Genomic DNA, 27,608 nt, shown 5'->3' on the forward strand with positions numbered 1-27,608 from the left:
CATCTTCCACTGGATGAGGTTGCTCAAAGCCCCATCCAACCTGGCCTTGAACACTTCCAGGGATGGGGCATCCACAGCCTCTCTGGGCAACCTGTTCCAGTGCCTCACCACCCTCACAGTGAAGAACTTCTTCCTTACATCTAATCTAAATCTACCCTCTTTCAGTTTAAAGCCATTACCCCTTGTCCTATCACCACATGCCCTTGTAAAAAGTCCCTCTCTGGCTTTCCTGTAAGCCCCCTTTAGGTACTGGAAGGCTGCTATAAGGTCTCCCTGGAGCCTTCTCTTCTCCAGGCTGAACAACCCCAACTCTTAACATCTGATGACAAAGAAGAAAACCCCTAACAGGATCTTCTTTCAGAGGTAGTTCAGATCCCAAGTCTAATGCATTCAAGAAAACTGCTACTCAGTTACATTTAATAGCACAGGATACCATTTACAAGAAAAATAGATGGAGGCTGTGGGTGGGCTATAGCTATGGTACAAACATTGCTTAGTGTGCTGTGTCAGGAGAGAAGCATTGCTCCTAGCATATCTCCTGTTAAACTTCACAGTTCTTCTTAGTTCTCTCTTTCATATTTTCAACTGCTCAAAATGAGTCTTAACTTTGATAAGGGGAACCAATAAATCCAGAGTGGACTGGACAGCACTGCAATCTCTCTCACACTCAATTTATCCTTACTTTGTGACAGCAGTCATCATGCGGTTAGTTTCCTTTCTACTTTAAGACAGAAAGAGTGTTAAGAACCCCTTGAGAGTTCCTTAAGAGCTACAAGATATGATCATAGTCAAAGACTAGCTGTAGAAGTTGTACTGCCAAGTACAAGCCTTATAGCTTACTGGGTTTATAGGAGAACTATCCCCAAGGTTAAATGGAATGAAGCATTGGTTAGTTATCTGAAAACTACTCTTGAAATCATCTTTATAGAGTGATAACTTTCATTTCACATACTACAATATTGTCACGTTTAGGTTTTACTCCAGTACAGGTAATATGTAACCAGGGTATTTATTAAAACATTGATGGCAGTAGCTAACCCTTTAGGAATGTGCTACAACTGGCACAATACTTGTAAACATTTTTTGTTTCTTGTACAGTAACAGAAAGGGCATTATAGCCTAAATAAAAACAGTGAAACCAATAACAGGAGCTGTCATTACATGCTTTTCCATTGAAACCAGGAACTGAGGGATCATTTATGCTAAAGTCTATTTTGCCTTGAATAGGCTAGATTGTTTTGCAGTCATGCAATATGTCTTAATCACAGGGTGAGGAAGGAATCTTTTCCTGTGTAATAACTGCACTTAATTTTGCACTAAAATTTTTCATCCTGCTAGATCAAGTGGTAAACCACAATCCCCGTAAATACTGCTTAAATTTAAGGTCAATTGCAGTTCATCATTCAACGGAGCAAATATGCACTTAACACCTAATTGGGTTTGTATCATTACTATTCCATCAGCATGTAAGTGTGGTAATCGTTAGAGAGAAAAGTGTTTTGCACTCAAATTGTAAACTCCTGTAACCTGCTTGCATGGAATTATATTCTTCTAACTATGCCTGATCATAAAGACACCTAATGAAATTTTCAGCTTAGAAATTGTTTCAGTTGCACTTTTGGTTATGTAACAAGTACAAAGTAAAATCACTCATGCATACTGAGAAAGAACTAAGTTTGCAGCTTTGGATTGACATGCTGTTTCAGGGCTACAGAAGTCATACTGGCAAAATGCAACTTGTCTACCCTTTCTGTATCTCTCCTACCTCTTATTACCTTATGGTTACAACTCCTTCAACTTGTGTCCATTTAACTTGGAAATAGATTATAAATAAAGTTATTTACATTTTTTGTCTGGATAGTTGTGGTTTTACTGGTTTAGTTTGTTGGTATATCTAGAGTAACAGGTAAATTGCCTTCTTTAAAATACCTGTTTATGTTGGTTGCTCTGCATTTTATAAGATGTGCAGGATATAGTTTTATTTTTTCCGTGTATGGACTCATTCCCTCAATTTATCCAATATTTTAAAATTGATTTCTACACTTAAAGATTTTATACACAGGAAAGCCTTAAGTAAAATACTGTCAAAACTAACTAAGGTTGCCAAGTGCCAATATGGTAGCTGAGAAATACGACAAGCCACTGAGTAGAATCTTTAACCCTAGTTTAAACTAGGAAAGTCAGTCACTGTTTTCTGTATTAAATGGCTACCTTTGGGTGACCTTAGATATTTCAGTCAAAAATATTTCCATCTTTTGTCAAAACAAAGCTTAACCAAGTCCTGAATTTTTTCCTGCATAAGCTTTGGAGGACATGATATAGAGCAGCCAGGCAGGGGTTTTCTCCTCATTTCCCTAAAAATCTACTTCAATGCCTCTGGGATAGGAAAACAGTTTGCACTACCTCAGTTTAACAATAAAAAAAATGCCTGAGTTCTGCTATTTTAGTTTTCAGTTCCCTACTAATTGGGAAGTAACATGCCTGTTCAGAGCATGGCCTGTATTGCAGGGATGCACAACTCTGCACAAGAGTGCAGCTAATTGGGACAGCTTTGCTGTACTACTCCTTCCCAAAGAGTGAGCACATTTTTTGGCTGATACTCCACTTTCTAGCTGCTAGCACCTCAACAGTGCCAGCTGCACTGTCTCACCTCATGCCTTTACAAGGCTCTAGTTCTTATGGCTATGCAAGTACCATGCAAATACACTGCAATGCCAGGTACCCCAATGTATTTCTTTTAGGGGGTTGGATTCCAGGAACTTGTCTGTAAAACAACAGTTCCTTCAAACTGAAGCAGTTATGTCAGAACCACAATTTTAAAAATGTTTAAATATTTAAAAAAATAATTAAAATAAAGTACAAAGTGCTACTTTTTCCATAACAATCTCATCCCCCTGCCCTAAAGTGATGTTAATGCAATATGATTTGCTAGAGCTACATTTCTTTCACAAAGGCTTTATTTTCAGTAGACAAAATGTATATGCATGTTTTCAGAACATTTTAAACATTCAAAAAATGCTCAGAGGAATTAAATAAGCATAGTTACATTTATAGATATATAGGGATTTGGTTTTGTTTGTACACATTTTAACACGATTCAGGTGCAAAAACATCAAGAAGTTGATCAAAAAAAACCCCAGCAGAAACACAGAATTTTTTCTTCAGCTTTGTTTGAATTCTGAAGAAACTACACAGACTTGCGCAATATCATCGTACTCATATGTTCTCTTCAAAAACGTGTCCGTAAGTCTTAAGCCAGAGACACTCTAGAAAGGGAAAATATTTATAAAAGTTATTAGAAAGAATTAATAAGCTTGTAAAACAGCTATTTTATAACAAAAGTATACTATAAAGACTTACTTGCAGTCCCTGCACTGAAGACAACAATGTAAGTGCAAGATGGAGGGATGAACTTGGGTGCAGCTTTCCAAGTTGTCTTCCTGAAACTCCACACCAGTGGATGGAATTAGTATTGCACATTTCTAAAACAAGATCCATAGTCCTTTCACTGCTAGAAGAAATTGAAAAACAAGAATAAACCTGTGGGCTTTTTTTAAGCATTCAAGGACTGCAGACATGTAAAAGCTTGATTACTTTATTATTCAGGTTACTGTTAATCAAGCATTTATAAATAATTACAAGGCAGCAAGCAAAATTTACTGTGATGTGCAGTAATTCAGTTGCATATAGCTTTGTCCAACAGGAGCATCCTGTCATGGGTTTAACAATACTGGATAACATAATACTGCTCAGATTTTGGATGGAGTACAAGATTTTCATGAGAAGTATATCCAGACCAGATGCTTTAGTCCCTGGCTTCAACTTCTAAATAGAATTACTTTATTTAAATGTCACCCTTGCAACCCTTTTATAAAGGGCTACCGTAGACCCTAGTGTAAACACAAATCAAGTCAGAACATGGATAAAGATGTACAGAAGACTACAGTGACAATGTTTAGCAGGCATTCTAGCAGTGGTGCAGAACTAGCAGTATAATCAGACTGGATAAAAATGGCATCATTTATTCTGATAAAATTAATTGTAGTTAAAATCCTATATACACACTCATTTTGTTATTAGATTAACTAAGAAGTAATTAGTGATATAAGGATGGGGTGCAATCTTAAGTGATATTGCAGCCAGTTCCATAGAATTCCACTACAGATTTTTGACAACCCCCTAGTTCAAATAGTATTAACAGATCATGATAGAAGGTTTTTTTTTTTTTATTTCTTCAGGTTTTTTAATATTATTGTAATGTAAAAAATGCGTTTCAGGTAGATTCATGTTGCTACAACTCATAATGAAGACCAGGTTTGAGTTGTTTCAGGAGAAAGTATTGAAAAACGAAACAAAGACAGCCACAACTTACCCACTCAGGAAAAAGCACAAGAATCAAATGACATCATTACCTGCAATTTGTTATTTTACATGTAATGTCAAATGGTTCTTCCAAATTTACGGTGTCTGGTATTGTCTCCAAAGAAAGCCTTACATCGCCATAACCAGGAGCCTGAGAAGGTACAAGAATGCATATTCTCAGATGCTGGATAGTAAAGTTGAAGTTTCTACTACTCAAGTTTTACTTACTGCAGCAAGGTTGGAATAAGGGGAATTTGAAGAAAGATTGATGCTTCATGCTTTTGATTTGTACCCAAATCACAGCCGTGCCCCATCCACTACCAACGACCACCTTTCTTGATAGGTTTAACAATTCATTAGACAAGGATGATCTTTATTACTAAGTTTTTCAGGTAGTTCATATCCTTAAGGTTTGAATATGCATGTACAGTTCCCAAGAAGATCAGCTTTATTCTAAGACCTCTCTGTTAGGCAGATGACAGATATACTATGGACAAAGTAAGTATAGTTTTCCTGCATAAACCCACCACTATTCCACACACTAAGAAATAAGAGATTGATCATTCTCCTTGCCATTTCAGTCCTCCAAGCCTCTGCCAAAATAATTAATTGCCACCAGTCAGAAAGGCACATGATACGAACACTTGTCAGCTATCCAATTCTGTCAAGAGACAAATGCGTTTCATATGATCTACTAACAAACCTATGATAGATATCCTAGTTACTGCCAATCAGGGCTGATTCAGGGTGGCAACCTGCAGATAAAAAGCTTTAGATTTTCAATCCCCACAAATGATAGAACATAAGGAAAAAAAGGGAAAAATTTGTCCTGCCTGCTAAGGAACATGTCACACATGTTCCAATTCTGCTGATAAAAGGATGCTGTAGTAAAAGTTACATTTACAGCTTGATTAAAAGGTATTCCTGATGAGGTCCAGAAAGCCAGTGACTGACAGGCTGGGAACAGGCTTTAGTCATATACGGTTCATTACAGACTAAAGACAGATAACATTTTAGAAAGCATATTAAATTGGACATTAGAATAAGCAAAGGGATCTCAACCCAATAGACGCTTCAGACTGGTTGAGCAACATAAGTTTGGAACCTTTCAAGAAAGAGAAGTAATTATCCAGCACTGGAAAAAGGCACACATTTTCAGCTGTACTAGGTGACAGAAAGGGATCTACTGGAAAAATTATACCCAGTTTCCTAAACAACAGGTAGTTTGCCATAATATTAGACTCTTCTTTTGAGAGGTATCTTAAGGGAAAAAAAAAAAAAAGGCAGTATTTTATAGAATAAACCTAGCAGCAATTGACTAAATCAAGACAGGATCAGAGGAGAAGAGAAGGCCTAAACCAGTACATACCTGTTGGCCTTAACAATGAGATACCTGCAAGAACTGATGGCTAGAGGTAAAGGCCTTACAGTAACACCAAAAGGAAAGAACGTAGTTTTCATCCAAAAAATATAATTGCTCAGAGTATGTAATCAACTAGACAACTCCTTGCTTATGCTACTCAAGAATAATGGTCTTTAACTTTGGACTGGTTGTAGTCTAGTCCCGGATTGAATGCCCACCAGCAGTGGAGCACCCCTGGCATACTGTGGACATGCAACCTGTCTGGTTTAATGTCACCCCAAAAGAATGTAGTTGTGAATTCCAAGACCACTCCACAAAAAAAACCAAATTACAGTACATGGGGGTGATCCAGGATACTTGTTTCAGAAGTGCATTCCTGATCTGAACCAAAACAGTGACAGAGGGGCACAGTATAGGTAAAATTCTGATCCTGTGGGAGAAACAACAGTTATAGGGCTAGTAACTGGATTAAGAGGAAAATGATGGAAGGTGAAAGGAGCCTAGACATGAAATAATCTGACAGCACTTAAAAGATGAGGAGAAGACAAGAGGGAGCTGCACTGCAACTCAAAGCAGGCAGCAGGGGAGGGGGGAGGGAACCCAAACCAAAAGCTGTTTGCTGCTTTTCCAAAGACAGATGTTGCTCAAAGTACACAGAACAGCTCAGGTTTCTCTGTTAATCACTAGCACAAAAGAATGATGGATGACTAAAACTAATCCTAGGGTATGGAGGTGTTAATCACCACTGTGTTTCAAGTACAATTCTCAAAGGTTCAACAAGGAAGGATGCAGAGTGAGAGAATACTGATTTAGGGAAGGGAAAAAAAAACCCCTGTCTTTAAAGAGAAATGATAGGAAAGGTCAGCTGAAAATGAGACAGTTTATTAGTTAAAAAACAAGCAACAAGTTTCCAAGTAACAGAAGTTTAGAAAAAAGGGCATTTTCTAATTTGATGGGACTACAGAGATACTTAACACCTCAATTAAAAACAAGTTTTAGTGATTTAGCTGTGAATTTCCAGGATCCAAGTTTGCTTGCCTAGTTTCAAGTCAGTGTGATTTCCCTACAGAATTGCTTGATTTACTAAAAGATGGGGGTGGGGGGAGAAACAGAGGTGGAAACCCAATTACAAGCTTTGCAAACTCAGATTAAGATTCAATTGTCAAAGCTTTTTTACTTTTCTCCCGTATTACACCAGCCTCAATTCAAAAGATGCAAGTCAGGTTTAGGCATTAGCATAGACGGGCTGTGCAGCTGACTTAAGCAAGATAATAATTACAACTTAAAGTTCATGAACAATTTCTAAATCAACCAGAATAGAACAGGTTCAATCAAAACTGTGGACATGAAAGATAAAATAGTATTATCCTATACATAAAAATTGTTACTCGAAGCTAAAAAGTCTGTATGAATTAGGGAGCAGACTTCTGTGTCAACAGCTGGCATACTTAAAGGAGTTTTTTGTCAGTGCTTTTCAGTTCATTGCCAAATGGCATCCAAGAAATTAATTTTATTCTAACCAATGTATTTTGCTACATAGGTTGCTTGATTCTGGCAATTCAAGTGCACAATCCATTAAGTTATGTTGTTCAGTGCTGTGAAAAAAGAAAGAGGCATGTTATGTGCCAGAAAACAAATCCTTGAGAACACAAAAAGTGTTGCCATTCACATGACCAAAAGGAACAATAATGCTTTTGTTCAGCTAGAGTCCCTCAGAATAGTGTTCTTCCACACTTCACTGACCAAATGTATTAAATAACTTTCTCAAATATGTATACAAACACGTGAATTCAGAATGAGGTCTAGAAAGTAAGCAGCTTGAACTTTTCCTTCAAGTCATTATTAAATTGTTCAATAAGTTGCCTTAAAAATGGATGCTAAGTTAAATTGATGCTTAAGTTAAACTTACCATTCTTTGCAGCTGGCTAGTTTGCAGCCTTCCTCGTTCACCCAGATTAGTTTTCCATACAATGTCTAGTTTACCAATCACTGTTACACCTTTTATTATTCCAGCTTTCTCTGCAAATTCTTGCTTTGGTTTTAGGCAGTATAAGTACTGACGTGTATCCATAGGTTGTAAATAAGTCCTTGAGCCAAAAGTAGACTCACTGAAAGAAAAAAAACATTTGGCCTTAATTTAAACATTTTTAAGACGACTTAAGAACCCAACCTTTTTTGCCATTCCTCACCGGTTTTACCATGTGTATGTATTTTATTCATGGCAAAACACAGAGTATTTTTGTGTTTTCACAGCAGAAAACAATTCTAGAATTTATGTAGCATCAAGGACCAAGGGGGGAAAAAAAAAAAATCCTGATTCATCTGAGCAAGAGAGAACCGAGGTGGAAATCCCCTTTGCTACATTATAATTTATTATCTGGCATCTTAGCATTTAAACAATGCTGGTAATTTTACTTCTGCTACTTGGTTCCCCCCCAGTAAATCTCAGTGTCATGAGCCTAAGGTTCTTGTTTGTGACAAGAACCATTGCAGCGGATGCAAACACTTTGTCAGAACAATTCTCCACTACACTGCAGGTAAAACCTTCGACAGGCAAGGAGAAGACAGACTTTTCACTTTAGCCCCCACTGCAGAAGCACCCAAACATCACCTCCAAAAACCCAAGCAACTGCAAAGCACGAACAGCCAAAGTAAACTTTTACCCAGATATCACAAGCTTTTGTATCCACAACAGTTTACTGAACACAGTAGACAATTCTTCTGGTATTTGGTGTTTTAATAATTGACACTAAATGACATTTCATTTATTTCAGCATGACAATTTTTACATTTTAAGATCTTATAAGGGCATTCCACTGATTCACCTTGACTGCTGCCTTGCTAGATGTTGATTAGAACAACTGAAAACAGTTACCAGTCTGCTAGGAAGAAGCAAGGACAAGTCAGATGGGTGCTGTAAAGCTGTATGTATACTCAGATCAAGTCAGAACCACATGTGGGCTAAATTTTACATAGAAGATACTGTAGTAGTAGTATGTTTTCATGTTATGTCATCCATGTTACAAATTATTTGAGGATTAAACTGGGGATTTCTCTACTAGGTAGGATTACAAAGTTTTAAGAATAGTTGCTATAAAAAGAAAACTGTAACAGCTTTTCCAGCTGAATACGTAACAGGAATTTGGTATTTTTAATCAAGCAAAGAAGTACAATCCTGTTACAGGCAACTCACTAACTGTAATGCTTATACCTCGTGAAGTCATATTACAAAGAGTTTCAAAGTCAAATATCCTGAATCTGAACATACCTTTTCCCTGCTGTGTCAACTGTGTTCAGTTCTGCAACATTGTACATCATAGATGGCTCTAAAGACACCTTCTCCATAAACATTGGAGAGGTGGTGATATTCTGAATCTGAGCTTCCAGAAACACTTCATCTGTCTGGAAAAAAGCAAAAGTGCAAGTTCATGAAAACATGATTAGTGTTATTAAAGAGTAGACAGTCCTATTGTTTAAAAAAAAAAAAAAGTCACACGTGTTTAGTTCATGCCTGCAAATCAAATTAATTAATGCAAGAAAAAACCTTAATCCCAGTAACAACAGGAGCAAAAGTGTTAGTCAACAGGTGTTTTGCCAAACAATGGATGTGGGATAATTTTGCTATGTTCTAGCTATTGCTTATTTGTAATGCACCACTTCCCAAGACTTTCATCAACTCAATATCAACTCAAGTTTTAAACCAAATTATTAAAAAAGAAAAAATAGAATAAATGGTAAGGGATTGCAGTGCACAATGACATGCCATGCCAGATTGCTAGTGCATCAAGCTGTATAAAAAAAAAAAATTAAAATAAGTGTGTGTTTTTCTTTAACTGAAGTAAAATAGTTCAGGTACATGCTCTGAAATTTTATTATTATTCTGAAACATTGATGTACCAGCTAAAAGCCAAAACCAGCCTCCTCCCTTACTCAGCTTCATCATGCCAATAGTTACCAATATTATATGTATCCAACAGTTTAACTGGTCCTGTACCTTCAAAACATCCTATAAGACTTATCTGTTAAATGAAGCTAATGCCTGAAGATGTTACATAGAGACCAATTCTAGCACAGGAATGAAAGCTACAGACTGTTAAGCTTTAGAAGCTGAAAAACCATGGAACTAGAGGTGGTTTTGCCTCACTTCTATGGAACTGCAGACCAGTGAAGTCACTTTGCAGCTCTAAAATCTCAGGATAGAATAATTATGGAAGGCTCAGTCTATTAGAGATATGAGCCCCTGGAGAACTGAAAAACAAAACCAAAGTGCCAATTAAAAAAAAGGGGAAGAAGGGGTACCAAATCTACATTTACAAGAGAGTTACTGATTCAGGCAGTTGGACTAGATCATTGTAGGTCCCTTCCAACTGAAACATTCTATTCTATAAATTCAGTATGAAGCAGTTTAGGTATTTAGGTATGATAAATTAAAAAAAAGTATTTTTATGGGGAAGGTGGAAGGAAGATTACAGTTTCTTTTTAATCAGTGTAAATACGTTACTTCATTATACAAAAGGAGTCCTGCTTGTAAATTACAAAATAAAAGTGGGACAAAATAATCAGAATATTTTTAGTCTCAAAAGGCATTGCATTAGAAGGAGGAATACAGAATGGTACTGGGAACTATTTGTTGTGCCTTATAAACATGTTAAACACAAACCAGCATATATAAAGTAATGAAAACTGTGCAAGCTCCATGGGTTATGGACAGATCTCACACTTGCAGGAGCAGCTGGAAATAACCCTAACTAAAACATGGCTCTCAGTAATCATTACTACTACCACTACCCGTCCCTTAAATTGATACTGTTTATATCCCATAAATCCATTGCTCAAAGCGTCCATTTACCCAAGTTTTAGTTGTTTGCAATGCAGCAACCATAGGCGGAAATTTAGAAAAAGCTAATTTGAAAGGAAAAGGAAAAAACAAGCGGCATAATGAAAAAGCAAATTAGTTTTGTGTTATTCCTAAGTTGGTTTAATATCATGTGGTTTAAAAAAAACCAAAACCCTTAAGTACTTCAGAAGAATGCAGTTTATTTTAACACAAGGCACACCTTAAAGTGAAATCAGACTGCAGAAGTATCATACTAACTCATCAACTGTTACATGCAGTTTAAAGTTCGAAAGTGCAGTTCCAGCTAGCAAAAGGAAGGAAGAACATCCAACTGCTGCTCTCTCCTCAAACCCACTGTCTCCACCAACCAGACATGAAAAGTTCTGTCACAGCTTACACAAGCAGTGCTGCAGTAAGACCTACATTTCTATGGGTCATAAGCAGGAAAATTTTAGAAGGGATTAACTCCCATTTTCAAATAATTTGTCTCATAAAATTTTGGTGAGGTATTTTGTAGAAGGACCCTCACAAGCAAGAGTCTGTAATAATCAACTTTTAGTTTCAACAATGGGTATTAAAGAAAGAGCTAACCATTTAAATTATTAGCTGCACATTTAAAGATAACATCAGTTCATGATATGCAGAACAAACATTGCTTTTCCATTATGTTTTTAAAAGAATGTCAACAAGCACAGAGACAGATAGGCAATTAAAAAGCATATATATTTATAAAAAAATAAATAAAAATTACCACAGAACTGAGGTCACTCTAATGGGAAAATAAAAAAAGAACACATTAGAGAAATTAGGGTTAAATGTTAAAGAAAAAGGAGGCTAACTTTCAAACAAAATGCATTTCTGCATTTTTTTTGCACCATCTAAACAAGATAGCATTAGTAAGACAGAAACATAAATAAAAATGGATGCAAACAAAGATGACAACTACATTTCTAATAAGTTATAGCTAGTATGGTTACATGGTTTACTAGCTTTGCTTCAGAACCAATCCAAAGGAGAGCCTAAGGCACACAAGTCACAGGTAAGATATGATAGAACAAACTGACCCAAAAAAGAGAGTGAGTTTTTGAGCAGGTTTAAAGTTTGTCCTGAATTTAAATCCATGCAATGGGTTGTATATGAAATGGAAAAACAGTCCTTGTCATTTTACATTTGAAGTATCCACATCTCAAAATAAAGATAATGTGGTAATGTGTTCTAGCAAAGCTACAATACTGCAGCTTATAGCAAAATTTGGCACAACGTGATCAGGAAAACCTCTTTTTTGAATCTCCATCATTCCAAAAACCCAAGTTTAATTGCAAACTTCATTTTCTTAAGTGTCTGCTTATTCGTGTCCCTGTGCATGTTTGCAGGAACAGAACATTTTCCAGAGCCTTTTCCAAGGCACACCAAAGTCAGTGAGAGACTTTCTATAGACTGGGGCAGGTAATTCACTCTCAGGATTGCAGCAGGTTAGGGCGACAGGGCATGCATTCTATGCACAAATTTCAGTGATCAACTTGATTTGGATGCTACTGCAATATGAGCAACAAGCAAGAAAATTAAGGTTCAGCGTCATTCCTTGTCTTGGAAAAAAATGAAATTATGGATTAAAATTTCTAGTGGAAAATAATTTTAGTGACAGACTTCATGAATAGATAGCATCACATCTGTAATACTAATGGTAACAGTTCAACTGGTTAGTCAACCTTTGAAGACCTTTAGTTAACTAATAACTGACACACACTTTTTTTCTTCTCCTCTGCTCTCAAGGATAACTGTCCTTCTTAATATTCTGTATGAAGGTCTTGGTGGTTTGACAGCAATGTAGTATCACATACAACATCTAACCAAAGGCTTATTTCTAGTTTGTTTTTTTTAATTTTTACTTCTGTGGTCACAACACATAGCAGCACTTTATATACTTTCAGAAATGAAATATGAATGGTACTATATCAGTCTGCTAGGCAAATGAAAATTGGTCAGTTAATATCATCCAAAATATTTTGAAAAAAAAAATTTTTTTTTCCAATCAATTGTATGGATACTATGGTAGTAGGAGTTGCATAAATTCCTGAACAGGAAGAACAAAAGGCATCAAAGCAGCCTTTTAAAACCTTTACAGGGGTGGGGCGGGGAACCAAACCCAAAAAAACAGAGATACCAGCTCAGACACCAGAGCTTTTCATAGATCTTTGTCATGAGGAATTGGTGGCTAATTGAGAATGGAGTTTATTAAGTCCCATATCAAGGCCAGTCAGTAAAACATTTTGTAAGAAAAGAATGTCAAACCTATGTCAAAAGTTTGCCCAGAATTTATCTTAAAGGTTTTTATTCCCATTCATTATGAAGTGTTTCAGTACAACACAAAATTTACATGTGAAGTATAGAGAGACAGCAACATTTAATTTATCTGTCTCTTTCCCCTACCACATATTTTCTATCTGAAACAATAACATAATCCATGCACAAAACAGAGGTTTATTTTGTTCCCAGAGGAATTACCTGGTTTTTTAGGATTATTTTTGTTCTTAAATCACAGCAGGAGACATTTCCAGACATTCCCATTTACAGATAACACCAGTTCTATAAAGCACTTGACCAGTGCTATGTGCTTACATTCTGATCCTACTCAGGTATCTTACACCTGGTCAACCTAAGAATCAAAGCCTGTGGCCTAGATACATGTACCAATATATTTTTAGGAAAATGTTTTTCTCTTTTCCTCTGTGCTATGATACTTAAATCACTTACAACCTATGCCTTGATTTATCCACCCTCTAAATAAGTTACATGCTATATATTAAATGTCTCACAATTTACATGCTATTCATTCACACCAGAGAGAAAATCTTCATGGAAACTTTCTTGCACAACTCTGAACAAAACAGATCTTTGCACCTGGAATCCTCATTTGTAGAGCAGAAACTCTTAGCTGTTATTTCTCCCTTCTCTCTTCTCTATTGATACTGTCAGGAAGGGAAAGAAATATACCTTCCACACCTCTATAGCCATAATCTTGCATGATGAACCCCAGGTGTGACTATGATGGAGGTAAATAATTAGAACAATAGACTTGGAGATACTCTGCTTTTCTACATGCAAATTCATAGCACGTATATCCACTTAGTTATGAACAGGAGAGCAAAATACTCTCTACTTAGCTTAAGACAAGTTATTTTTCTAATTGCCAAAATTCCCTATATCTTCTTCTCCTCTCACTGAGACTTTAGTCTTTTTCTCCCATCTACTATTCACTGCAACATAAACCACCTCTAACTTCACTCTATCTTTTAAGCTACTTCAAACTGTTTAAGAATACTAACGAAGGTTTTCAACCAAATGACTAGCAGTGTAATAGTTGACCATATTTCAGGGGTTATGGAAAAAGATTAATACTCATAATGGAAGCTCTCAAAGTAGTTTGCAAGTATCAGCCTGAACTTTGTACAAACAATAGAGAATACAATGGTCACAAAATTAAGCTACTTGCTCACTATCACAAAGCGGGTGAGTGATAATGATGGAAACATGTCCTAACTTCCTATGTAATGAGATATTGTGGAAGTTTATACCCTACAACAGGCCTGTATAATACATATACCCACAGGGAATGTCTACAAATAAAAAGAATGCTGTATGTAATTTGTAAGAGTTTCCACTATCTGTGTCACCTTCAGCTAAAATTCTTCCCATAAATAGCCAAAGATAGATGCCTAAGTATGTCCAAATATACAAGGCATGTATAAGATAATTTAGTTTTGAAGCACTGTGTATAACTGCCACAAACCTAAAAGTTAAATTATTCCACAGAGGGGTCATAAATTTAAATTTCCTCAATGTCAACATGACCACTCTGTTCAATAATTTAAATTTAAATTTCCCCAATCTGGTAAATTATTATCTGCTTTGTGAACAATTAATCTCCCTTACAGTAAGTACTCTATCATCCTAAATATACAAGCAATAACTGAAAGTATTTGAGTTCATGGGAAAATTGAAAATATGCAAAGTTGTCAGTCAATTGCATTAAGGTCCTGACATGTCTGCCTTAGTTACCATCTCTTTCCCCCCTTCATCAACAGTATATTTATTTTTAAAATAAATGATAAAAACCCACCACCTATTTTTTTTCCCTTTAGAACCAATCATCTTTCTCAGAAAGATGTACTTAAGAAGCTCTTTGAATTTAATCTAACAGAGTAATAAACCCAGCACACCAAAACAAACCCAAATACACACAGCTCTCACCTCAGCATTGTAGAATTTGGTTTTCACATCTAGTGGTTTAAGAACCTGAATGAAATGGAAAAAAGACAGATTGACAATTGGTTTCTTAGCTTCAGCATAAACTGTTGATAAGTGCTAAGATATTCACTAAAGTGTTATTTTTCTTTTTGATCTTACATAGAACAGGTGCATAATGGAATATATGATACAACCAACTCAGCTAAAACCTCACAACTTAGAGTACATACTCTCGGCTTCTTATTTGCACACTTGACTGCTTTGCTACTAAGCACTTTTCTCCAATTGAAAACAAATACTTCTCCACCCAAGCACTGGCCTCTTATGAAACCAGACAAATGCAGTGCACTAAGTAGATCTACGTCTGTAAAATAACATTACATCCATCTTGTATCCTGAAGTGGTCTGCACTTGCTTTCAAGAGTGAGCAAGAACCGTGTAATATTTACAAGTCCTTCAGTGTTCTGCAGCAAACAAAAGTTGCTGAGGGCTTCTCTAAAAATAAATGAAATGGAGAACTATTCATGTGATTAGCTTAAGCACAAACCATTACTAGGCTTCACTTCCTTCTTGAAAACACAACTGTTACAAGAAATAAAAAAGCCAATACATCATTTTAATCACATGAGATTAAATCAGCAGGAGAAAACAATTCAATGATATAAAAGGTGATAATAAAGTTGTGGTTCTTAAGTGCTTCAATTTTACGCAATTTAAGTGCGTAAAGCCACTTCAGTTAACACTTCCAATATGAAATGGATATACACTGACATAACTGAAAGAAATAATCTTCTATTATACTTCTATGGAAACAGATCTTAAATTATCTTAAATTACATTAATAATCTTTAAATTAAATCTCTGAAGACATTTATTTCCCTTTACACAGGGAAACTTTTCTTTTCTTTACATGTAAGTATACTGCATCCTAAGAGACCCCTAAAGTTCCAAGCTGTGAACAATTTTTTTAGCCCTGAAGAATTCAAGATTAAGTAGTCTTCACAGATTTTTGCATTATAACAGGCATAATGTTCAAATCTTTCAAATAATAACTCTCTCTCTAGTCAGGGAAAAAAAAAAAAAACCAAACGAAATTTCATTTAGGTGTTTGTTGGTTGAGTGGGTTTTTTTTTTCCACCAAATATTTTGTTTCAGTAAGTTTCTTAACTTCCCTAAATGCTGATGTTTTCTTTCTCTTTCCATTCATTCCAGTAAATTTCAAGTGGCATTCCAGTAAAAATCAGATAATTAGTGACATTCACAACCCCCCCAAACCAAACAACAACCAGACCCTAGAAAGAATCATTCCTTCTCCATATAAACATAAGGGTGTTAATTACTCAAGAGAAAACTTTGGAACAAAAAGGCGCTATTGATCAGTATTAAACTACCTATAATGGTTGCAAACGAAGCTGTTTAAAACCAACTGTAACACCAGTTCAGCTTAAAAGATCCTAGAAAACATAACTGAAAAAGTTGAGGATCTGTCAAAGAAAATGTTTGGGTTTTTTTTTTTTTTGTTACAAAATAGCTGGTGGCACCTCAGTCACTAGCAGCCATTAATTCCCATTGTAAAGACATTGTTCAGTTTTCTGTAATATTTTTGTTTGTTCTCAGATTTTCTAGCTGGTGTCTCCATGTTAAATTAAAAAAAAAAACAGCCAAAATTGCTCAGTGTTTTTCTCATAATGAATCACAGAATATTTATGGTGTTAAAGTGTATATATACTTTTTGAGAAGCTCTTGCACTTTCTTCTTTGAAGGAAGAGCTTCAAATTTGACAGATGCTGGCCTTAGCTATTTTGACATTAAAGTTGCCTGTGCTGGATTCAGTTAAAAAAACATAGAAATTACAATATGCATGTAGACCCCTTAAAAATGTGCACAAATAAGTTTCCATATGAAATCTAAAGGAGACCAATCAACATCTTGAACAAGGCTCTGGCAAGAGCAAGGGTAGGGAAGGGAGAGATGATGAGAACTGGAAGTCTGCAGACACATGTTAGTGATCAGTAGAAGCCTAGAGGGGACCAAGGGACAGCATACTGAACTCCTGGGGCATGAAGAATGGAGAAACTGAAAGGAAAACAGTTTCACAAGGAGAACAAGACAAAACACAGAAAGATGAAAATCAGCTTCAATAAATATGAAGAAACACTGCCGAGTTTCTGGTTCAGAGGAGCACGTAACATGAAAATTGATATGGAATGATTTTCCCTAGGATTGGTGGAAACACCTTTGACTAATGAATACCTGCCATTTCAAGGCCCACAACTACTAACAGCACTCGGGTGTTCTTTGCCTGTAGTGCATAGCAATTTAGACTTCTAAAGACTGAAATGCTCTTTTCTGAAGTATCTAGAGAGAATACTAGAAAAGAGCAAAATGAAATCACCTGCAACTTGGAAAAGACACAGGTCTCAATTATTTAATGCTCCTGTATTGCCAGACACTCTGAAAGTATCTAAAAATGTATTCAGTAAAGCATGTCACCTAATCCTCCAGGCTATAGGAAAGAGCCCACAATTATCCAAGTCGCAGCATATTTCTCTAAAAAATAAACACCCATTAAACACACAGCTCAAATAGACTCTTTCCTGCCAGAATCAGTCTACAGATAATAGTAATTTCCTGCCTTCCTCAGTTATTCTCAAGTCTTGAAATCTGTGCAGTGGAACAAAACGTTTCAACTCTGTCAGTTACTTCTGTGGGTATTAGTCAGATATAACACATTAGACTGCTTTGCTTAGTTTCCTTTAAAAAACAAACCACTAAGATCCAATTTTAAAAAAGATTACACACACTAAAAGAAAAATCAGAAATTCACAATCTAAACTCCAAGGTTAGATGTGCCAGAAAAATACTTGTTCTGTTTAAAAATAATCATAATCATACAGCTGGCTGCTAAAAAAGGGGTTTTTTTTATAAAGTAGGTTTTTCTTTCTCAATAAATGAATAAAAATTACAAGATGGAATATTTATTATTTCTGAAATGTTTAACTGCATGGTAATTAGAAACCATCGGTTCATGTGAAGTTTCAAGCGACAGTTTTTATCAATTCACTTGCAAAAGTCAAACAGATTTTTAGTATGTAAAAGTGCTTTTGAAGTATCAAGTGTTTTAAAACGGGTTTTCCAGATTCATCCACTTATTAAAAGTAGAATACTTCATGCAATACCTGAAACTTGAAGAACTTTCTGAAGTACATCTTCTCTCCTGTCTGCGTAGTGTAACTTACTGCACAAACTAAGCTGAAAGAAACAATTTTTTGAAAAATAACTTTGAAGTACTTTAGATTTTGTGCCTATATCAAAGCAACAACAGAATAGCATGCATGTGCTGCAGTTTCATTTAAGCTCATTTTATCATAGAAAAATTTAAAACCTTACATGTGTGTTCCTATCTCCTTTACTTCATGATGGATCACATCATCAATGCAACAGTCAGGCTTAAGTTCTGCCACTGCCGCACTAGAAGCTGAAAGGTTCAAGCGCTGAGAACTTGTCTGAAGATCAGCCTGGGGACAAAAACAAAGCATTGGTTAGAACTGCAGCTGCTTAAAGCAACCTAAAGAAAAATAACTTATGTTAATAAGTACTAGGTTTCACTAAGCATTTTGCACCCTACATGCTTTTATACATATAATATAACCAAGGTATGTTAAGATGAAGAGATACTTGTCAAAGCTAAAGACAAGTTCTAAAATATATACGGTCCAATCCTTTAAGATGCAGCTTATAAAATATCTGTTTACTTTACACATTGAGTTCCACAATTACTTCCAGAATTTCTGTTCTCAATGTATTATTTGTTCAGCAGAAGATGCAAAAAACCAATGCACTAAAGAAGAACTTATTTGAAATATAAACAGAATACAAGTCAATGCATGCTTTACAGAGACTTGCTTTGATGACCTCACTGAAAGTGCAAGTAAGCAAATGTAACTCCAATTTCTTAGCTGTGGAAGTTTTGCTACACCAGTTCTCCAGAGAAGCTTTATGACATATATATATTTTTTTAATACAATCTTAGTTTTTCATTTTAGTCTTTAAATATTTTTATCATAATTTCTATTTTTATGTCTTACTGTGTCTGATTTCCAAACATGCAAGGTATTGTCAGAAAACATACTCAACAATTTTTTTTTTTTTCATAAATCCAGTAAGTAGATTTATCTTCACATACCTTCACCAGTATGTCCTTGACAACTTGATTACTATCATTGTGTACACTAATGTAACTGGAAAACGTCTCTCCCAGAAATATATTTCTGTGTTTAAAAAAAATAAAATATTTAGTAACAGTTACTTAAAAAAACTTGAACAGATCACTTCACTGAACTCCTTTAAGTTCTAATTAAAATATATATACATACACACATGCATACACACACGCTTGCCAGATCAAATCCTAGAAGTACTTTGGCATCTTCACACCCATACTTCTAAATGTCATCCTTCTAAAACAAACAACTTCAAAAGAGAACAAACAAATCAGAATTTTTTTCTAGATAAAAATCTGAGAAGAGTAAGAAGATAGCTTACAGTACCCACAAAAATCACTGTAGCAAACTCTGTTAGTATAAGATGTGATTTATAGTAGTGCATTACATTAGAAATTCAGGGGCAAATTTCTTTCGACTTTCAATTCTTATTACATTTAAAGTCAGGCTACAGTCAAGGAACATCAGGCAGCAGACAATTACATATTATGTCACATTATAAATCAAGCCACAGATTATTTTTAAGATGATTGAATATCTCATCGCATAACAATGATATTCAAAAAGAAAGAAAAGTAATAAACACATTATTGCTAAATGAAACCTAAACCTTGCATGTCACAGTTACAATAATTCATTCTTACCCAAAATTTTGAGGCAAAGTCAGCATTTCTCCTAGCATCAAAGTTTCTGCTCCCTTTACAGTAGAAGGATCATCTTTCATGAGTTGGTTAAATAGACTACCTGTAGAAATATCAAATTGCTAGTATCTAAATATTTGCTAAGTCTAAAGCTTAGTCTACATATAAGTTATGACAATCACTTATTTAGATGTACTTTATTTTAGCCAGACTCATTTTACAACCAACTTGTTAGGGATGAAATATATATCTATAGGCCTGCCTATAAATTATAACTTACTTCCATGCACTTGTGTCCAATAAACCATTCAGTATACAATCCCAAAGACATTGCTCAAATTAACATTAAACTTTAAGAGAAATTCTGGCTGAGTAAAGCACATTACGTAACAGAACTCATAAACCCCACTTACTTTCTTTCCTTGCTTGTTTTGTATCTGCACACGATCCTGTCTCCTTGAGTCTTTCCTTTACCTCTTTCTTATAATTGACTTATAGACTGCAACTATTACTGGCGGACAACCCAAGCATTTCCAATTTATGACTACCCCAAGCATAACACAAATCAAAAGCAGCAATTCTTGCAAAACAATTTTCCCCAGAACATTCATGTGTTGGTTCTAATTACCAGGGCATTTTCTCCAGATAAAGATGACAGTAACGCCAAACTTTTTACAATTACACATTTCTCTCTCACAACTGCCTTCCACCTTGTGCATTAATTGCTCAGACACTGAGGTCACGTGTTTGCAATATCATCACCAAGCTTTCAAAGCTGTAAGTCAAGAGTTGTAGAGTGCACCTTTGTATTTTCCTATAGCCATTACCAAACATAAAATATATTGCTGCTTCAGATTACCATCTATGGGAATTTGTAAGACTCCTCTGACATCCAAGTCTCAGATGCTCACATTGCTTAAACCTGTTAATACGCACATAATAATCAGTCAGTAGAAAACAACATACCTGGCAAATCTCTTTCTTCACAAGTCACCAGAACATTAGTGAACAAAGTAGGTTTGGTTAGCCTCATCACTGCAAAAATCAGAAAATAAACCATAGGTCAATGAAACAAGTATTTTTTTAATTTATATTTTTAGAAGAATGATTTTGTCTTGCTCTCCTTTCACCAAAAAACCCCACAACCACCAAATCTGAAAAAGGGTTACACCTTTTTGGATCACCTGGCCTTTTTGAATATAAAAAATTTCCTGCTACTCTGAGATCCAAGAGCACTGGTGACGCCATTGCTCCCTCTTGCTTTATTCCCTTAGTGCACTAACATCTACTGCTTTCAATCTTACATGCTAATGGTCTTATAGCTGTTACAGGGTTAAGTGCTTTCTGGACTTCAGGAAAAGTGTACCAGTTTGATTTTTTGTGGACTCTTCTAGGCTAAATGCCTGTTCTGTGATCCTGGTTGCTCTAGAACAGGACATGATGACTAGTACAGACCCTTTCAGTCCAACTCCAGGCTATAAGGAATTGCATTTACACCCTAATCTCCCAAACATATGCAAGATAAGAGTTACAGGTCTAAAAGCCTACATTATTTATACAACTGCTTTTTCTTTTAGTCACGAACTTTAAACTCAAACCAGCAGAACCATCATAAACACCTCAGGAACGCACTTAGAAAAAAACTATTTTACTGATACTGACAAAATCAACATCATTGAGATCTTGCTATTAAAGAAAGTGGTATTTTCAAAGCCTATTTTAACTCAGAACACTCAGAATTACATGATTTTTATTTGTATTACAGACTTAAGATGTTGCTTCTTAAAAGAATTGCTCCCTATTCATATAAGCCAATGGCCCTAATCTTGCATATAGCTTCTTATGAAAGCATTCACATGAAACAAAGTTGAGCGTTTGTAACCTCAGGTATTGGACAGAATATGTAAAAATCACTGATTTGTGTTTCTTTGAAGCTTAACAAACAAAACCATCTAATTTCTGAAAACTGAAAAATAAAAGTGAAAGTATTTCTCTTGACTGCAACAAGTTAATCAACATCCTTGCACTGACACACATACTGTGTTTTTATCTTTATTGTACTTTTGTACATCTTACATGTCTGGTCAGCATTCACTATTTACAGTTATGTAAAATACTGAAATATTTCATATACATTTGGGGGCAGAGGGCTGTATTGGTTCACAAGAACTTACACTACAATACAGCAGACCTATGCAAGTTAGTATTGACACAAACAAATCTCAGTTTTCACGTAAAAAAAGGTAATACATTCTCTTTATTATGGTGAAAAGTTAAAAAATATGAAGGCTTAGAACCACGAGGTAAAAAAAAGCCCTAAAATATATGAAACAGGGTAAATGGAGAACCAGATTCAACACTGAAAATGAAGAAGATAAATACTGAATTATACATGCATATGAACTAAGCATTTCTGGAACATTTCAAAATGGAAGTCTGGATTTCAGCTTGTACATTGGTGCTACCCAAGATTGAATAATTCTGTAGAGAAACCAAATGTGGCATTCACTTTTTGCTACATGGCAGTTTTCCAGCCGAGATGCTCACAGCTAGCAGCAGATGTATCATTATCCACATACAAGCCAACCCAAAGAAACAGAAAGCTGACAGCTACCACTGAACAGCAACACCAATCTCTTCTTCTGTTTAGTAAGGTGTTTGTTTAGCTCTTTTGTTGCTATATTAAATATAGTGGGACTGTATTATTGGTGGTTACCTAATTTTATTCAAATCTACAGTAAGCCCATATAAACTAGTACTTGCTGACTGTTTCTGAAGGAATAGTTACAGATCGAGTTTAGTCATGTTTAAGACAATAAATAAATAAATAGATCATGGAACATAGTCAGAAACAAATAAATTATGATATGTAGATTATTTAATAGGACTACTCAATATTAGAAAATACTGTTTCTTTGTAGGACGACCCCTCATCTCTTTTATTCTAAGATCCTAGACAAAAAATACAACATTAAATAAAACTCAAATCACACTGCATTCTACTCCATTATATCTTTAAAAATGCTGACACACAAAGAAACTTTGTTACTATTATGTTAAGCTCAGAAGAATAATTTCCAGTGAAATAACTTGGCTTTATAAGCTTTAAAACTAATAATGATCCTCAGTTACTCTAGCCAGCATTTTCCATCAGTTTTGCTACGTGTTAATATTAAATGTCACAAACACCCCAAATGTCAATATAAGACCCCCTTAACATTGAGCCAAAGTTTAGAAATAAATGCCAATGATCCAAACTGAGCAATATCCTTAATTTTAAACTACAAAAAGATATGTAATGCCTATAATAAAATATAATTATTCCAATATAAGGATGTCAAAAGAAAAATGTAAGCAAAACTCCAAGGGGATTTTATTTAGTTTTTACACAGAGGGATCTCTATTACACTTATGTGCACTTTATTTGATCAGTGTTAATGCTAATCTAACAACCTACAAGTAACATTCACTTATTTTCCCCCTTTTCTAGACGCCACAGACCTTGACCTCCACCTCAGCAAAATTATCTGGAGTTAGCAGTGGTGCCTAGAAATACATTCCTTTGCAGTCATGTTGATCCCAGCTGAACCGCTCTACTGACCCTCCAAACATTGAATTGAGCAGGGACAATGACCTTGTCATGTCCTTGAAACATGACCTTGAAACACTGTATTCTTTCAGGTGACAAAAAGTCATGTTGAACTTAGCCTTTTATCACCATAAAATGCACTCAAGTCCTCAGAGACCTTTACTTTCCATAATGACAACAAATAGAGGTTTACAGATAGAAGTCCGATTTCTTAATTTCCTGACCTGTAGCTGGAAGTTCGTCCTTTCTTGTTCCCCAATATAATTAGAGACAGAAGACCAGAAACATCAGGAAAAAAAAAAGATCTTATTACCGAAGTCATAAACCAGCAAATGCTACGTTGTTCATTATTTTTCAGTGCACAACTTCCACTGAAGCTTTCATTAGTATTTCTGGGAAAGTATGGCTAACATTACTAAGACAGCACATACACGCAATAGAAAGTAAGTTTGTATTTCATGCAAGGGCTATGCCTTCATTAAACCGCCCCCCCCACTACTTTCAGGAAATAATCAGATCCTGAAAGCCTCAGTGTCAAAAATAGTTACACATCCTTATAGCAATTATAACAACTCACTTAAAAATATTTTTCCGTCTCCTAAAATGAAAGATGCACAGTAAGGATGTACGTTGCTTGATTGAAAGCATACATTTTATTATCTGACACAGCTTGGCATAATAGTCTGGAATTTTTATTTTAATTTTTTTCCTTTAGACCACCGAGGTAGAGAAAAGCTACAAAATGCAGTACTAAGCCAAACAGAAACTTACTAATCTTAATAGAACCATTCATAAATCTCCTGGCAAAACAAAGTTAAATAAATATATTTATTACAGTTAAAAAACTGTAGCAAAGTAATATTAAGTAGTTTTCTGCTCATTAATTCATCAGTTGTTTATATATTCTAAGCTGCTTAAAAACTCTAGTACTTCAGACAGCAATTTTATACTGAAACTCTATCTCACAGTTATAAACTAAATATAATTCCAAATTTATGTACAAGCAAATTCATTTTATCAGTAAGGCTTAGCTTTTCCCTAAGAATATTTCTAACATATTCACAGTATAATATATCACAGAAAATCCATATCTGTCCCACAGATCTTTGGATAGTAGCATTGCAAGATGGCAATTCATTCTGCTTGATGAGTCTATTCAGTTTTATCCAGATGTCCTCCAAATTCTGATTATTACAAATAGACTGTTCAATTGTCCATTTTGCTCTATAAAACGCATGCAGTTTTAGTCTTTCCAAATTATTTTGCAGTTCTTGAGATAAAGGAAGAATCTTTTCTTTAAGCTTAGGGCTAGGGAGAGAGACACTCCAAGACCTTTTCAATTTTTGCTTTCCATTATGTGGTAGGTCTCCTTGATTTTCCAAGTTAATTGGTGTTTGAACAGTTTGTGCTTGGATTAAAGTCTGCCCATGTTTCACATTAGACTGAAACTCAAGGAGATTTTTTGTGCAGTCATAATCAGGAGATCCTGTAACATGTTCTGAAGGTGTAGAAAGTTGTTTCAATTCTTCTGCTTCCTCACAAGAAATAACAGGTGGCAGCTTTTTTGGTTTGAGGGGAAGTCTGTATAAATCATTTGGAAACCAGGGTGTAAATCGCGGTAACTGACGAATGGGAAACTCCTTCACTGCTGCTTCTGCAAATTTCTGCAGTTTTATTAGATCTCTCTGATGTGGTCGATAATGCAAGACCACTTCCATGCTTGTACAGTAGGAATCCAGTTAGTCTTAAGAAAAGGAACAGTCTCTTGATTAGGATTCTCAAATCAAGACTGAAACACCTTATTTACAAGAATTTCCTTGCCCCGTGCTGCAAAGATCAGTGGAAAACAGGACCTAAAGCAGAAGTATTATAAAAAAATAAGATACTACCATATTAAGAAAAACATTGCTAGGATATTTTACAGAAAAACAACATGTAGTAAAAAAATAAGCGAGATACATATCAGAACATTCTACTTTATCCAGGCTGAACATTAGCAACCGTATTTCATCATTACCAGCATAACCTCGGTACCCTAAATATTATCCATATGCACGCAGTTTACTCAACACTGCCCCTCCCAAGAGCATTCTTTTACTGTTACCACCTCATACTTGCCATCTGTCATTATTCTTGCTATACTGTTGTTTCTTGCTATACTGCTGTGATGCATATTAAAAGACAAAAATTACTACTGCCTATTTTCTCAAATTTACCAGACAAACCTATTTTTTTTTTAAAGTGTTTTCCTCCTACACTTCAACATTTTAAGGCAGGGCATATAAAGCAGCTAGAAAACATGTGTGTTACAAAAACCCTTCCTGAAATAGTACTGACCAATATAGCAGTTTTTAAAGTCACAGGTCAAAAGGGAAGTGATATAGGCAAATTAAAGTTGTCTACTTCCATTTCATATCAGAACTACACATTTAGTTTTAGTCTCAGAGCTTCTGAGCAACACATGCAGCCACCCTTTCAGTCCTTAGCTGAAGAACCTGCTAATTCCTTAATTTTTTAGGCTTTTAGAGTAACTAAAAGACTCATTAAGTCCTTAAAGACTTTATACTTTCATACATTTTCATATATTGCTGCCTTCTTTCATACAAAGATTATATTAAATGCGGAGGGGGAGGGGGGAGTGTGTGTGTGGGAAAACTGCAAACACTGCTATGAAACATAACATAACATGTACTCTCTTTCCTTTCCTGTTTTTCCCCCCCCAACAAGTTTGTAATCATTTCAGGCTCCCTGCCAGAGATCAGCAATATACAATGATATTAAAATCAATAAAATCTAGGATTGCTTAATCATTACACTGTCAAGATTTTGTTTAAAATAGTCACAATGCGAACAAACCCCGATGCCTTTCTCACTTCTTTTGCAAAATCTACAGCCTGCACCAAATTCGATACAAGCCCGAGGATTATACTGGTTTCTTACAAAAGCAAAATGATCCATCATAACACTTTTTGCTTTGAATTAATTACTATAAAAATGTATTTGTAATGTCAGCTGATGATATTTCATGTTCTCAGGGTTTTTAGCTTTATTTTGTGTGTGTGTACGCATATATGAAAAGGCGCTTGTTGATCTTTGAATTATGGTTAACAGATTTTACAGTGACATGCAGACCCATTAAAAACTCTCTCTTGAGGAGTGCTGTAAAACTACTAAACAGGCAGAAGATGGGCTCTGAAATAACCTACACAACTGCACTACTTTATCCATCTGAGCAGCCTCACTGATTTAGAATTGCTTGCAGAATTGAGATTTTAACCAACTATTTATTACTCCTACTTACCTAGCAGCATTTCTTTTATAAACAAGGACAGTTAGAAAAAAAGGAAAGTAAATATTGTGTCTGTTGACTGAAATAATGTGAAAGTAGATTTAGGCTTTTCAGTGTTTCAATTGCTGACTTACTGGTACCCAACTGCCAGCAGAAACAATCAAATTATTTACAGGGCTCTCTCGATTTCTGTATTAATACTGCAAGCTATGCGAGAGACACACACGTTTTTATTTTCGCTATTGGCGATTCCTGAACCAAGGATGTAAGCCCAGTAGCTGCGCATTAAGCACGAGGTTAAAGGGGCAAAAGACCCAAACAACAGCCAAGCAGGGAACCGGAAAGCAAATTTAAAAGCAATATTCGCTGGTAACTGCTGAAAGCCTTCTGCAAAACGCAAACGCATCGAGCAGCCCCCTGGGTCGTGCCGGGCCCTCCGTCCCAGTCCGCCACCCTCTTCTGGCCCTCGGGCACACCCCGCCGGGCGCCCCCCTGCCGGCCACTCCCTACTCGGCCTTCTTCTGAAACGGAGGAAAGTAACGGCCTCGCCTCCGGAACGGACACGCTGTTTCACGACCGCTTCGCAACCGGGAGCCCGCGCCAGTCCCCCCTACACCCCGACCGCGACGCCCGGCCCGGCCGCAGCGCCCCGCCTCTCCCCCAGGCCCGGCCCACCTCACCTCGCCCCTCAGGCCGGCCCCAGAGAGCAGGCCCGGCGCAGCGCTCTGCTGCCGCGGCACGAACGGCCCGGGAGGGCGGGCAGGCACCGGCGGGCCACCCTGTCGGTACCTTTCAGAGCCAGCAAGTGCTCCTGCTTGGGCTGGTTAACGTCCATGGCGCCAGCCTTCACCCCTGCGGGAGGGCAGATGAGCCAAAACGCTGCCGGGGGCGGAGAAGGCTCGATCAGGAGAGACGAGGTGAACCTGGGCGTAGAGCCCGGCCGCGGTAAATACCGCCGAACCCGGAAACGGCTCTCCCAGGATGCAACTCGTCACCGTCACGGCACGGCACCAGCACGGCGGGCGAAACTACAGCCCCCAGAGCGCACTGCCGCCC

General features: G+C 36.3%; 2 protein-coding genes and 1 long non-coding RNA gene across 6 annotated transcripts in view; 1 reads left to right on the forward strand and 2 right to left on the reverse strand.

Moving 5' to 3' along the window:
* Window positions 1–1,858, forward strand: part of LOC128137656 (uncharacterized) — a 36,840-nt gene extending 34,982 nt beyond the window's left edge. The window contains exon 2 of the long non-coding RNA XR_008233776.1: window positions 214–1,858. This is a non-coding gene — a long non-coding RNA (uncharacterized LOC128137656). The remainder of the gene's footprint in view (window positions 1–213) is intronic.
* Window positions 1,859–2,939: 1,081 nt separating this feature from the next.
* TRAPPC13 (trafficking protein particle complex subunit 13) lies at window positions 2,940–27,577 on the reverse strand. 4 transcript variants are annotated; one of them, XM_052778777.1, is made up of 13 exons: window positions 27,342–27,577; window positions 20,641–20,709; window positions 19,678–19,777; window positions 18,997–19,081; window positions 18,201–18,328; window positions 17,990–18,062; window positions 14,814–14,858; window positions 11,314–11,331; window positions 8,994–9,127; window positions 7,635–7,833; window positions 4,413–4,513; window positions 3,361–3,508; window positions 2,940–3,266 (listed from the first exon to the last, which is right to left on the reverse strand). In XM_052778777.1, the coding sequence occupies exons 1-13, from the start codon at window positions 27,385–27,387 to the stop codon at window positions 3,162–3,164; spliced, it is 1,251 nt and encodes a 416-aa protein (XP_052634737.1). In that variant the 5' UTR covers window positions 27,388–27,577; the 3' UTR covers window positions 2,940–3,161. The 4 variants fall into 4 exon arrangements, with proteins under 4 accessions (XP_052634737.1, XP_052634736.1, XP_052634739.1 ...); XM_052778776.1 differs by having other exon boundaries at window positions 3,361–3,511; XM_052778779.1 differs by lacking the exon at window positions 11,314–11,331.
* On the reverse strand, window positions 23,898–27,561 carry SHLD3 (shieldin complex subunit 3). Its single transcript, XM_052778783.1, has 2 exons — window positions 27,342–27,561; window positions 23,898–25,116 (listed from the first exon to the last, which is right to left on the reverse strand). The coding sequence occupies exon 2, from the start codon at window positions 24,979–24,981 to the stop codon at window positions 24,232–24,234; it is 750 nt and encodes a 249-aa protein (XP_052634743.1). The 5' UTR covers window positions 24,982–25,116; window positions 27,342–27,561; the 3' UTR covers window positions 23,898–24,231.
* Window positions 27,578–27,608: the final 31 nt, after the last annotated feature.

The sequence above is a fragment of the Harpia harpyja genome, chromosome Z (assembly GCF_026419915.1).
Source record: "Harpia harpyja isolate bHarHar1 chromosome Z, bHarHar1 primary haplotype, whole genome shotgun sequence".
NCBI lineage: Eukaryota > Metazoa > Chordata > Aves > Accipitriformes > Accipitridae > Harpia > Harpia harpyja.